Here is a 13,918-nt window from a genome sequence, read left to right as displayed (position 1 = left end):
CATCCATTGAACAGCAGTTGCCCCTTTCTCCCTCCATCCCCAGCCCCCAGCAAACACCATTCTACTCTCTGCTTTTGTGATTGTGGCTCCTCTCCATACATTACATACATACGATCGTGCAGTACTTGTCCTGCCGTGTCTGGCTTATTTCACTCAGCATAATGTTTTCAAGGTTCGTCTGTGCTGTAGCACACGACATGGTTTCCTTCTTTTTTTAAGGCTGAATGGTGTAGCTGCTGTGAGAAAGATATGGTCGTTTCTCAAAAATGAAAAACAGAACTACTGTATAAGCCAAAAAAAACCCTGAAATCATGATCTTGAAGAGATAACCTCAACTCTCATGTTCACCACAGCTCTATTCACAAGAGCCAAGAGGCAGAAACACCCAAAGTCCAGGGACGGATGAATGGATAAAGAAAATATGGTGTATACTTACTTCCCTGGCTTTCAACAATTACCAGTTCCTTGTTCAAATAGTACCAAAAAACCTCAAAACGTCTCCAGAAATTCCAGAAAAACATGTGTTACTTTTCTATTTCCAATTTCTTTTTGAAGTCATTATTGAGTCAAGGTGGCAGAAAATAAGCCTCGGTCATTTGGGATTTGACCCTCAGCTCTTTTCTGGGGTTAAGCCTCATCACTCCTGCAGAGTACTAAGCGGCACTGAGTAGGAAGAGAGTCTGATGGTCAGTCATCAACTCACTCAAGCACTCAAGCAGTCACTAAGGAAACTTCTACTCTGATCATGGTCACCTGGGTGCCTTAGACTGGAGTCTCTAGGTGTTAATGTTCTGGCACACTTACAGAGTAGCTAATAAACACAGAAGGACTTAGTTGCTTAAATGAAATGGCAGTTAGGGAATAAAAAATACTATCAGAAAGAAAAACATTCTGTAGAATTGTTTGTGTATTATGAGCACAAATTACAGATGGGAAATAAACGTCTTTCCCCCATTCTCCTTTTCAGCTATATAACCATTAACTTTTGTATTGTATTAAATTCAACTACATAATTTTACTTCCTGTATACCTAACACTCATAAATGTTTTACTAGATACAGTGTTCTGGAGGAGGGCATGGAAACCCATTACAGTATTCTTGCCTGGAGAATCCCGTGGAGAGAAGACCTTGGTGGGCTATAGTCCATGCGGTCGCAAAGAGTTGGACATGACTGAAGCGATTTAGCACACACAATGTTCTACATGCTTTAAATATATTAACTCATTTAATCATCCCCATGACTCCATAAAGTTGGTATTGCTGTTTTTTGTTTTTTGTTTTTTTTTTTAGAGATAAGAAAACTAAGGCTTTGAGAGGAGATAGCTTTTCTAAAGTCACACAGCTAGCAAGTGGCAGAGCCAGGATTCAGATTCAAACAATCTACCTTCTCACTCTAGATTCCATGCTTCTCAGCCATTGTGACCCAAAATCTAACCAAACCAAGTCTGCCGAACACTTGGAATTTATCCAATATTTTGCTGTCACAAACAAAATTCAAGGAACCTTGTCAAAGTTAAATGTTTACTCACAAAAATAATGATCACAATAAAAATTCTTAAAATTGAAATCTTAGATTAAAATTGAAAGATTTTGCTACAACCCACACATTCTTTAAATGGGCAGTCTTACATTTGTGGGGAAGCATAAGTGTGTGTGCACGCACACACACACACACACATACACACACCAGGGGAAAGATTTGCCGTGAAGTGCACATAACTATATAATCCATTTGTGGTTAAAGCTGGGAGGGCATGCATCCTATAAGTGACAGACCAAGAAAGAAATATCACCTTTTTTTTTAACTCATTTTTTCTTGACTACACTGCTCCTCCAAGCAAGAATACTGTATTACTGTATTAACTCTGGAACATTCTGCAATCACAACCTTATAATACTTCACCCAGTCAAAATCAGCTGATAGATAGACACATAGACAGTGAGCAGACAGCTAGATATTTGGAAAGCTGTTCTCTAAATAGCACTCTCCTCCCAAATAGTATAACAATGTTAACAATTTGGTACTGATCCCTTCTCTAAAGTATTTCCCTGTAACTAAAATGAATCTATTATTGAGGATTTGTTTCCATGCTGGTCTAAAGTACAATTTTGTAAAAAAAAAAAAAAAAAACAAAAACAAAAAACAACCCAACTAAGAAAATCCCAGTATTCACTACTTCTTAGTTCTCAAAAGGAGGTATTTGTGGCTCTAGGAGAAATCAGGTGTGAGGAAACAAGCAACTTTTGGTCTTAACTTTATCTTGGAGGTTTTGGAGCCTCAAGAAAAAGAAACTGGCACAAAAGCAGGTTGTTAGACCAAGTCAATGTCATATTTAATGAGCGTTGGGAAGAAAACATTTGGATGGGGGCATGCACTCATGTATGTACATGAAACCAGCAACAGGGTATATTTTCTGGGATTTTCTTAGTTGGGTTGTTTTTTGTTTTTGTTTTTTTTACTTTTGTGGGAATACTGAGGCAAAGCAGAAGGAAAACTGGTGCCAGGGTTACTGCTGAGGATGACTGTCTAGTGCATGTTGAAAAGTATTAATTAAAAAAAATGCTACCTAGAAGCAAACTTTAAAAAAAAAAAAAAACCTAAGTTTAAAATGCCCTGGATCTAACTAAAGCATAAGTATACCAATAAATCTAAAATAAAGGTGAGTTATTTTTGAGATTAACCTGTGCTAGAGTTACACCATTCTGGCTGTGAAGGCTGTCCTTTATCCCAGTTTATCTGTAGATGCTCAAGAAAAAATACTCTAGGTTGCCAAACCACAATTTGAGAAGTTATGCTGCTGCTGTTAATCTATTACAGGATTTGGGTGGTAAAACAGAGAAGCTGGACACTATATTACCTTATGGAAACATGCTTTAAATAACATGTTTTAAAAACCCAATGAGAGCAAGTCACTTCTGAGTTTCTTGATCTCTGTTGACACTGCTCCTGACTCACCTCTCCTCCCCTGGAATAAGACGTCAGTTTCCCTGTATTGTGAAGATACCATAGTTGGTTTGTAAAGCACTTTGAAGAACAAGCACTGTGTGACAGTGCTAGATATTATGTTTGGGGGGTTCTCTCCTTGATTCCTTTCCCCATAATAATGAGTTTTGTTTGGGGTTGTAATAAGTTATGAACTGCGTGGTTTAGATAATCATAAATATTTGATCAGCTGTCCCCTTGAAGAAAAATCGTGGCGCTTCCCCCCCCCCGTTTTTTTTAAATTCTGTTGCATCTTTGTAGTATTGTAATTGTATTTTATGCCTGCTTTTTATATTAAAAATTAAATAAAAGAAATTAAGACATAAAAAAAAAAAAAAGAAAAAAAAAGAAAGTACAATTTTGCAACACGACCACCTTGGAATAATTTAATCTCTAAAAACAGCAAAGACAAGAAATAAAATTAACATTGCTTTATTACACACCTCATAGCTGTAAATACTGCTTTACACATTAACTGTTTGCTTATTTTAACCTGCTATGCTTCTCTAAAAGCAAAGTAACTTCTTTTAAGAACAAAATTAAAGCTCTGTTAAAAACGTTGCAAAACCTCACTGCATTTTTAGACAGATAGTTAGCTGCTTCCTTACAAAAATAAGAAAAATGATCTGTACATTGCCATAGAAATTCAAGCACATTCACTGGAAGAAAAGTGAAAGCTTCAAAATGATATATCCTTTCACACTAAAATAGCCTAATTTTCACCTTACATATAAAAGGAAAGAAGAATACTCTTTGTTAAAAATGTTTACATTAAAACTAAGGCTTTAAAAGGAAAACTTCTCTTTAGCATGTCTAAGAAGCTAGATTTCAGGAGCAAATTAGAAAACAGAAAATGGAGCATCAAATTCACAGACACCCGTTCAATGGAAGACCTGCTATCTTAGAGAGACCCACCCAGAGAGCCATAAGAAATCCCACGACTCCCATGAACGCTGAGTTTGTCCTGCACAACCAGTTCGGCCAGTCCTGAAAACGCCTTCAGACTCAGCAGGCAGTCAGCTCTCTTGTTTCCACACTCTATATAAGGTGAGGCTTAGAGAAAGGCTTGATGACACTTCAGTGATACTTCACCAAAACCAAATGGCAGCTGCCACTGGCCTAAGGAAAAAAAGGGGAAGAAAGGGCCTGTCCTAGGACAATTTAAGAAGCAAACAATGTTGCTTTTACTCCCACTCATGTCCTTTTGGTGGCCTCTCTCTTTGCCCTTGAAGGCCTGGGTTTTCATGTTCCTCTACGAGCAAATACCCACTAAGGCATGCTCTCTCCTGGAGTTCCCTGTGTTCCTAAATGACCACATGATCTTTTTCTTTCATGAATTCAAAATTCTTAATTCTTCTATTATTTTAAAAATTTTAATAAAGCAAACTCATAAAAAGTGTAATTCATACTAAAGTGTGATTGATAGCCTGAAGTATTTGCTGGGTAAGTGTTACTGACAAGGTTGGGAGAGAGATGAAAGAAAGTGGGCCTGATGGCTGATTTCCTTGATTCATGCCTATGTCTCCTTAAAACCTGGCAGTGGGGGACTTCCCTGGCGATCCAGTGGTGAAGACTTCGCCTTCCAAAGCAGGCGGTGCAGGTTCAAAGCCTGGTAGGGGAAGTAGGATCTCATATGCCTCGTGGCCAAATAAATCAAAACATAAAACTGAAGCAATATTGTAACAAATTCAATAAAGACTTTAAAAGAGGTCCACATCCAAAAAAAAAATTTTTTTTAATAAATAAAACAGGGTAGTGATTAGGAAAATGACATTTTATAGTTTCCAGATTAGAACCCACTGCAGAAGTGATAGATTTGGGATCTTAGGACAGTCACAACTCACTTATGTAAAATTTTCATGCCCTCCCCCAACCCCTAGCTCCCTTTACCTGTTAAAATCTGACTGAGAGAACATGATTATTTGGCTCTAAACTTTTCAAAGTGTTGATCTGTGGGAGACATAAAGAAAATGGTGGTAGAAGATTTATTTTTACCAGAATTAGGTTAAAAGAAGTTTTTAATATTAGCACCACAAAAAAACATTTCATCTCTGGAAACCTGCCACCGGAAGTCAAGGAGCCTTAGCTGGAGGGAAACTTAGCCAGTCAGGTTTGCTCCCAGTTCGTGGATAAGAAAAGAGACCAAAAAGCAAATCTACAGTTTCACCTAATCCCCCTCTTTCCACTGAAACCAAAAAAGCTTAATTAGCTGTATACGATATTAAACATTACATAAATGTACATAACTATCTCCTGATATGCTTAGTTATCATGCAGCACCTAAGAACCAAACATAAGTTCTATTTTTTAGACCCTGTATTCCTATCAGAGGACACACCATACCCCAGCCACCGTTAAAAGTAATATCTTCTCCTTTGCTTTTTCACTTTGTTTTAGATGTTGCATTGATTAATGGTTATACAACTATTAATCAATAAATGATATATATGTGCAGAACTGTAGAAAGCAATGGCACCCCACTCCAGTACTCTTGCCTGGAAAATCCCATGGGCGGAGGAGCCTAGTAGGCTGCAGCCCATGGGGTCGCTAAAAGTCGGAGACAACTGAGCAACTTCACTTTCACTTTTCACTTTCCTGCATTGGAGAAGGAAATGGCGACCCACTCCAGCCTGGAGAATCCCAGGGACAGCAGAGCCTGGTGGGCTGCCGTCTATGGGGTCGCACAGAGTTGGACACGACTGAAGCGACAGCAGTTAGCAGTATGTGCAGAACAGTGCTACTATAGAACATTGCTACCTCCTGGGCTAACTCAACAAATCTGCCTCCAAAGTCAAATAAAGAATTTTTTCTTTTTTTTGGCAAGAGTCGGGGTGGGGGGTAGGTCCCAGTTCTTCATAGTTGCAAAATTTTTAAATTAATTTAACCTTAAGTATTTTCTTTCAAAATTTTTTTCAACTGGTGATACCTATTATTTGTTGTCTATTTTTTTAAATTTCATTTTATTTTTAAACTTTACAATATTGTATTAGTTTTGCCAAATATCGAAATGAATCCGCCACAGGTATACCTGTGTTCCCCATCCTGAACCCTCCTCCCTCCTCCCTCCCCATACCCTCCCTCTGGGTCGTCCCAGTGCACCAGCCCCAATTTGAAGTAAGTATACAATAATGTGATATTAGGTTTATCATAAGAGTAGATGCTAATTATTTAAAGTTTAAACATCCTTGCCTTGGGGAATTTTACAAGGCTTTCCAGAGGTTCTAGCACATGAACGAATTTGAGAAGCACTAATTTAAGCAACATCTTGGAAGATGTTAAATTGCACCTAAGGTTTAAGTTTCCTTCCCTATATTTGTTTGATTCTTTCTAGCACTGTGTAGTATTTACCTGCTTTAATGAGGAACAATGTATTTTATTTGAAAATAGTAGTAAATAGAAATGCCTGTTAATACTCATTGCTACCATAACTACAAAGGGAGTGTTTCTTCAGATTGACTCTATGGCATAATCACAGTCCATCTAAAAATAAGGTACTCTAATTGCAAATGACTACTGTCAGTAGAAAAATAAAGAGCCACATGTGCTAAACATGCAAATGAAAATATGAAAGTACAATTCTCAAGAGGAGAAAAGCAACTTTTTCTCAGTAAAATTTTCATTACTGACAAGTTACCAAGAGTAGTCCTGAATCTCAGGGAAAGGTCCGTGGAGCAAAAATGGAATTTCTAGTCCAGAAAGCTGTTCTACTATATTCATTCAAGTACAAGTTTCTACTGTTGGACTAATATTTAACCAATGCATTTACTGAAAACATATTTGTAAATGAGAGATGGTCCTTTATAGACCTTAAATCCAATGCTATAGCATGAGATTTCCTGGTTGACTATTTACTCAGTAATAAAAGAGGGAAAATCTGTTCTAACATTTTTAACTTCCTAAAAAAATCAGTGGCAAATTGCTTGAAAGTACAAATCAGTAGATAGCATAATTTTAAAAATTTAGAAAAATTCATAAATATTCATAATATCTATATATTGCTAGATATATAGAAATAAATTGAATTTTACAATATCTCTTTTAGAAAGATGATGTCTGACAAAGACGTATCTAATTGTAGCACTGTAACATTATCTCTTTGTGCATGTTTCTGCTAAGGCAGCAAATTTGGCTTCCAAATTATTTAAAAAGTCAAGGCCGTCTTCTTCCTGCTTTTCACTGCAGCAACCCACAGAACCGGCTGGAGACCCTCTTCCTTCATAGTTGTACGTAAGGACGTAATCTTGTGATGGCATGTGCTCTTCGTCCTGATTACACAGATGCAATTTCTGTAAAAGAAACAAAAAAAGGGATTGTAATATTGTTTCAAACACACTGAAACCGATAAACATAAAATTTATTTTTATTTACCTTTTATGTTTAATTTTTAACCAGTGTGTCCTCTAATGGATTCCTACATACAAAAAATGCACATGGTTGGTCTATATCACAGCCATACCACAAAGTCAGTACATTCTACATTTCTAGTAACCCATACAAATTAAAAAAAGGTATGCACGTTATATTGAAGTATATTTAAATTACTAATGTAATATTTAAAATATGAATTAATATTTCATTTAATTATTAAGCACAAATTATTATTAAATTAAGGCTTAATTTAATAAATTTTAAATCTTAAAAATTTAAGATTAAATTCTTATCCCTAAATTTTGTATCACCACAAAATGGTGATAATATGCATAGTTATTTGGAATTTGAGCTTGAATAGTTAAACAGTCCTGATCTGGAGTTATAGCTTAGTTTGTCAACTAGCTATATGAATTTGAGCAAGTTACTGAACATCTTTAAGCCTCAGTTTCCTGATTTCTAAAATAAGAATACAGAGAATGACTATCTCACTGGATCATAATTAAATGACAAAATAATAATGCATGAAAAACACTCTTATTAAACAGCCAGCACATAGTAAATGTTCAATCAACATCAACTAAAATTGCTATTTTATGCAGAAATAATGTGGGTAAGGATTACAACACTGTCTTCAGAATCAAGTTTCCAAGAGAGCCAAAACACAGCAAGATAAAAAGATGCACAAATTTTCAGTGAAATTTAAAGATAATCAAGATAACCTACACTGTAAAAAGTGGGCCAGAATAGAGGCCAAGTAATCAGCCATATTTTTCCTGGCTGGCTGTCACTAGTCTGTCTGTGAACTTGTCAGACTCATGAACTCCCTCCCTTTCTCACCAGTGTACCTGTCCCTTCTCAAAACCAGCACATACTTCCCTGGCTTATGTTAGCAAGTGTCTCTTTATGACCGTTTTAGCATCACATCCCATTATAGACACATACATTGGAGAACACCTCTAAGAGTGTTTCTTAAGCTTTGCTCCTCCTCAGTCAACCTGATCTCATATGGTTACTGGCTGTCTAGAAACAGAAACGAGATTAACTCAATACCAGAAAGAATACTTAATCCAGTGGCTCTCTACTCAGGTTGCACATTTGAATCTTAGAGGAGATTAGAAATAAAAAAGAAAGAAAAGCCAAACCAATTAAATCAGAATCATTCAATGTGAAGCACAGCATTAGCACTGTTTAAAAGCTCCCCAGTGAATTCTGAGGTGCTGCCATGACTGAAAATCCCTTACTGAACTTCATATCTTTTACATCCTTGCTTTCCTCTGATTAGCAACCACTAAACGTTTGGATGGTGCATAGCTCATTATGGGCTTCTCTGGTAGCTCAGATGGTAAAGAATCTGCCTGTGATGTAGGAGACCAGGGTTCGATCCCTGGGTCGGGAAGATACCCTGGGGAAGGGAATGGCAACCCACTCCAATATTCTTGCCTGGGGAATCCCATGGACAGAGGGTCCTGGCTAATTTGCATGGTGCTTTTACATGAAAAAAAAATGGTTCAGACAGATCATATTATTTCATTTTCATTCTAGAATTCTGTACAGATGCTTTGCTTTCACAGAGAGATGCAGAATTGACTTGGGGATTTTTGTAATTGTGAAGAATGAGATTTCCCCCTCTATTTTTCTATATGAAAAGAGTTTGTGAGATAAACACACACCTAAAAGTGAAATGTAACTTTAGTGAGGAAGAGTAGACTCCTCCAATTTTCATGAGATTTTAGAAATTAAGAGAAATGTGACAGATGAAATAAAATCTTTTAACTTAAGTAATGAAATAAAATCATAGAGCAGGGGCAAAAATAGCCAGAGAGTGAGAGAGAAAAGATACATTGGAGAATACAAAAAAGAAGTTTCTGAAAATAGATGTTAATCTCAATTTCCTAAAGTTCTCCACTGGGACATTTAAATTGTAGAGACAGAATGCTCAGGGAAACTCACTTCACCAAGACGGGGTTGAGTGAAATTTTGCCACTCGGAGTAAGTGTATCTGGAATTCTCCACCTCAACAGTGCCTCCTCTGCAGGAGTCCAGGGTGTGATGATGCCCAGCCCCGCGGCACGACTCCAGTGTCTGCTGTCCTCCTTTCACCATTTCAATGCTTTCCTGCCCTCCGTTTTTGACTCCAGATCCCATAGTGCCACAAAAGCCCTGGTTAGCGTTGTTGACTGTCTGGGTCATAAACCCATTGGCAGAACACTGAAAAAAAATAAAAGAAGACAATTCATATCCGTTGAAAATGGATTCAAAGTAAAGTCAAAAGGAGGCAAAGGAGAAAGCTTGTTTACTTCTAAATTTTTTATTCATTTATTCATTCATTCAACAGACATTCATCATTTTCAATTGTGTGCCCAGTCAGGATGCAAAAATAGAGACATGGTCCCTCAGTGGCCCCAATGAGCTCTTACTCCAATGAAACAGAAAAACAATTACTCTAGGAAAATGATTACCATGATGTATAGGTGAACACATCAGAGGGCTTCCCTGGTGGCTCGGTTGGTAAAGAATCTTTGTGCAATCGAGAGACTTCCTACAATGCAGGGCACCCAGGTTCAGTCCCTCAGCTGAGAATATTTCTTGGAGAAGGAAATGGCAACCCACTACAGTATTCCTGCCTGGGAAATCCCATGGACAGAGGAGCCTGGTGGGCTACAGACCATGGGATCACAAGAGTCGGACATGATTTAGTGACTACACCACCACATACGTGAACACAGAATGCTAGAGGGACAGAGGAAGAGTATGAAAATTCAAGCTCAGAGAAACTAAGTGGGACATACTGGGGAAACTCCAAGCCGAGGGACTCCTATTGGAAATGGGAGAATACATTATCTGCAAGAAGATCTAGATGCAAACACAAATAGACTTCCTCGAGGGTTCTCAATTACAGCCTGTTGAGAATGGTTACCACAGATGTTTAGAGAGACAGAGAGAAGCTGGAGAGGTCATAAAAGGCTATGCTAAAATTTTTTAGAAAATCTTGAAGACTATCAGTTCAGTTCAATTGCTCAGTCGTGTCTGACTCTTTGTGAGCCCGTGGACTGCAGCACACCAGGCTTCCCTGTCCATCACCAACTCCCAGAGTTTACTCAAACTCATGTCCATTAAGTTGGTGATGCCATCCAACCATCTCATCCTCTGTCATCCCCTTCTCCTCCTGCCCTCAATCTTTCCCAGGATCAGGGTCTTTTCAAATGAGTCAGCTCTTTGCATCAGGTGGCCAAAGTATTGGAGTTTCAGCTTCAACATCAGTTCTTACAATGAATATTCAGGAGTGATTTCTTTTAGGATGGACTGTCCAAGGGACACTCAAGAGTCTTCTCCAACACCACAGTTCAAAAGCATCAATTCTTTGGCACTCAACTTTCCTTATAGTTCAACTCTCACATCCATATATGACTACTGGAAAAACCACAGCTTTGACTAGTCAGACTTTTGTTGGCAAAGTAATGTCTCTGCTTTTTAATATGCTGTTTAGGTTGGTCATAACTTTTCTGCCAAGGAGCAAGTGTCTTTTAATTTCATGGCTGCAGTCACCATCTGCAGTGATTTTGGAGCCCCCAAAAATTAGTCTGTCATTGTTTCCAGTGTTTCCCCATCTATTTGCCATAAAGTGATGGAACAAGATGCCATGATCTTAGTTTTCTGAATGCAGAGTTTTAAGCCAACTTTTTCACTCTCCTCTTTCACTTTCATCAAGAGGCTCTATAGCTCTTCTCTGCTTTCTGCCATAAGGGTGATGTCATCTGCATATCTGAGGTTATTGATATTTCTCCAGGCAATCTTGATTCCAACTTGGGCTTGATTCAGTCCAGCATTTCTCATGATGTACTATGCATATAAGTTAAATAAGCAGGATGACAATATATAGCCTTAACGTACTCCTTTTTCTATTTGGAACCAGTCTGTTGTTCCATGTCCAGTTCTAACTGTTGCTAGCTGACCTGCATACAGATTTCTCAGGAGGCAGGTTAGGTGGTCTGGTATTCCCATCTCTTTCAGAATTTTCCACAGTTTATTGTGATCCACACAGTCAAAGGCTTTGGCATAGTCAATAAAGGAGAAGTAGATGTTTTTCTGGAACTCTCTTGCTTTTTCGATGATCCAATGGATGTTTGCAATTTGATCTCTGGTTCCTCTGCCTTTTCTAAATCCAGCTTAAACATCTGGAAAGTTCACGGTTCATGTACTATTGAAGCCTGGCTTGGAGAATTTTAAGCATTACTTTACTAGCATATGAGATGAGTGCAATCGTGTGGTAGTTTGAGCATTCTTTGGCATTGCCTTTCTTTGAGATTGGAATGAAAACTGACCTTCTCCAGTCCTGTGGCCACTGCTGAGTTTTCCAAATTTGCTGGCATATTTAGTGCAGCACTTTCACAGCATCATCTTTCAGGATTTGAAAGAGCTCAACTGGAATTCCATCACCTCCACTAGCTTTGTTCATAGTGATGCTTTCTAAGGCCCACTTGACTTCACATTCCAGGATGTCCGGCTCTAGATGAGTGATCACACCATCGTGATTATCTGGGTTGTGAAGATCTTTTTTGCACAGTTCTTCTGTGTATTCTTGCCACCTCTTGTTAATATCTTCTGCTTCTGTTAGGTCCATACCATTTCTGTCCTTTATTGTGCCCATGTTTGTATAAAATGTTCCCTTGATATCTCTAATTTTCTTGAAGAGATCTCTAGTCTTTTCCATTCTATTGTTTTCCTCTATTTCTTTGCACTGATCACTAAGGAAGGCTTTCTTATCTCTCCTTGCTATTCTTTGGAACTCTGCATTCAAATGGATATATCTTTCCTTTTCTCCTTAGCCTTTTGCATCTCTTCTTTTCATAGCTGTTTGTAAAGCCTCCTCAGACAACCATTTTGTCTTTTTGCATTTCTTTTTCTTGGGGATGGTCTTGATCACTGCCTCCTGTACAATGTCATGAAGCTCCATCCATAGTTCTTCAGGCAGTCTGTCTATCAGATCTAATCACTTGAATTTATTTGTCACTTCCACTGTATAGTTGTAAGGGATTTGATTTAGGTCATACCTGAATGGTCTAGTGGTTTTCCCTACTTTCTTCAATTTAGGTCTGAATTTGGCAATAAGGAGTTCATGATCTGAGCCACAGTCAGCTCCTATTCTTGTTTTTGCCGACTGTATAGAGCTTCTCCATCTTTGGCTGCAAAGTATATAATCAATCTGATTTCAGTATTGACCATCTGGTGATGTCCAGGTGTAGAGTTTTCTCTTGTATTGTTGGAAGAGGGTGTTCGCTATGAACAGTGCATTCTCTTGGCAAAACTCTGTTAGCCTTTGCCCTGCTTCATTCTGGACTTCAAAGCCAACTTTGCCTGTTACTCCAAGTGTTTCGGAGAAGGCAATGGCACCCCACTCCAGTACTCTTGCCTGGAGAATCCCATGGACAGAGGAGCCTGGTGGGCTGCAATCCATGGGGCCGCTAAGAGTCAGACCCAGCTGAGCGACTTCACTTTCACTCTTCACTTTCACTCTTCACTTTTGTGCATTGGAGAAGGAAATGGCAACCCACTCCAGTGTTCTTGCCTAGAGACTCCCAGGGATGGGGGAACCTGGTGGGCTGCTGTCTATGGGATTGCACAGAGTCGGACACGACTGAAGTGACTTAGCAGCAGCAGCAGCCAGGTGTTTCCTGACTTCCGACTTTTGCATTCCAGCCTCCTATAATGGAAAGGACATCTTTTGGGGATGTTAGTTCCAGAAGGTCTTGTAGGTCTTCATAGAACCATTCAACTTCAGCTTCTTCAGCATTATTGGTCAGTGCAGAGACTTGGATTACCATGATATTGAATGGTTTGCCTTGGAAAGGAACAGAGATCATTCTGTCGCTTTTGAGATTGCATCCAAGTACTGCATTTCAAACTCTTTTGTTGACTATGATGGCTACTCTGTTTCTTGTAAGGGATTCCTGCCCACAGTAGCAGGTATAATGGTCATCTGAGTTAAATTCACCCATTCCAGTCCATTTTAGTTCACTGATTCCTGAAATGTCGATGTTCACTGTTGCCATCTCCTGTTTGACCACTTCCAATTTGCCTTGATTCATGGACCTGACATTCCAGGTTCCTATGCAATATTGCTCTTTATAGTATTGGACTTTACTTCCCTCACCAGTCACATCCACAATTGGGTGTTGTTTTTGCTTTGGCCCTGTCTCTATTCTTTCTGGAGTTATTTCTCCACTGATCTCCAGTAGCATATTGGACACCTACTGACCTGGGGAGTTCCTCCTTCAGTATCCTATCTTTTTGCCTTTTCATACTGTTCATGCGGTTCTCAAGGCAAGAATACTGAAGTGGTTTTCCATTCTCTTCTCCAGTGGGCCACGTTTTGTCAGAGTTTGAAGACTATGGGGACTCAAAATAGGGAATTAATAACAGGCAGGGGACTTTTTGCTTTTGTTTTTGCAGCACTAGGTCTTAGTTGCGGCAAAAGGAATCTTTGTTTTGGCATGTGGGATCTTTAATTGCAGCATGTGAACTCCTTGCAGCATGCAGGATCTAGTTACCTAACCAGGGATCCA

The 13,918-nt window shown here is 38.7% G+C and overlaps 1 protein-coding gene across 2 annotated transcripts in view; it reads right to left on the bottom strand.

Annotated features, from left to right (window-relative positions):
- Nucleotides 1-3,356: 3,356 nt before the first annotated feature.
- DSC3 (desmocollin 3) overlaps nucleotides 3,357-13,918 on the bottom strand; it is a 55,104-nt gene continuing 44,542 nt past the window's right edge. The window contains exons 15-17 of one of the 2 annotated variants that reach the window (XM_027526018.1): nucleotides 9,306-9,563; nucleotides 7,353-7,395; nucleotides 3,357-7,270 (exon numbers count right to left, since the gene is read on the bottom strand). In XM_027526018.1, the coding sequence (XP_027381819.1) occupies nucleotides 7,369-7,395; nucleotides 9,306-9,563 (285 nt within the window). In that variant the 3' untranslated portion in view covers nucleotides 3,357-7,270; nucleotides 7,353-7,368. The remainder of the gene's footprint in view (nucleotides 7,271-7,352; nucleotides 7,396-9,305; nucleotides 9,564-13,918) is intronic. The other variant, XM_027526017.1, reaches the window with a different exon arrangement.

This window comes from Bos indicus x Bos taurus, chromosome 24 (assembly GCF_003369695.1).
Source record: "Bos indicus x Bos taurus breed Angus x Brahman F1 hybrid chromosome 24, Bos_hybrid_MaternalHap_v2.0, whole genome shotgun sequence".
In the NCBI taxonomy this organism is placed as follows: domain Eukaryota; kingdom Metazoa; phylum Chordata; class Mammalia; order Artiodactyla; family Bovidae; genus Bos; species Bos indicus x Bos taurus.
Note: the sequence above shows the minus strand (reverse complement) of the source record. Positions and strands in the feature narration are given on the sequence as shown.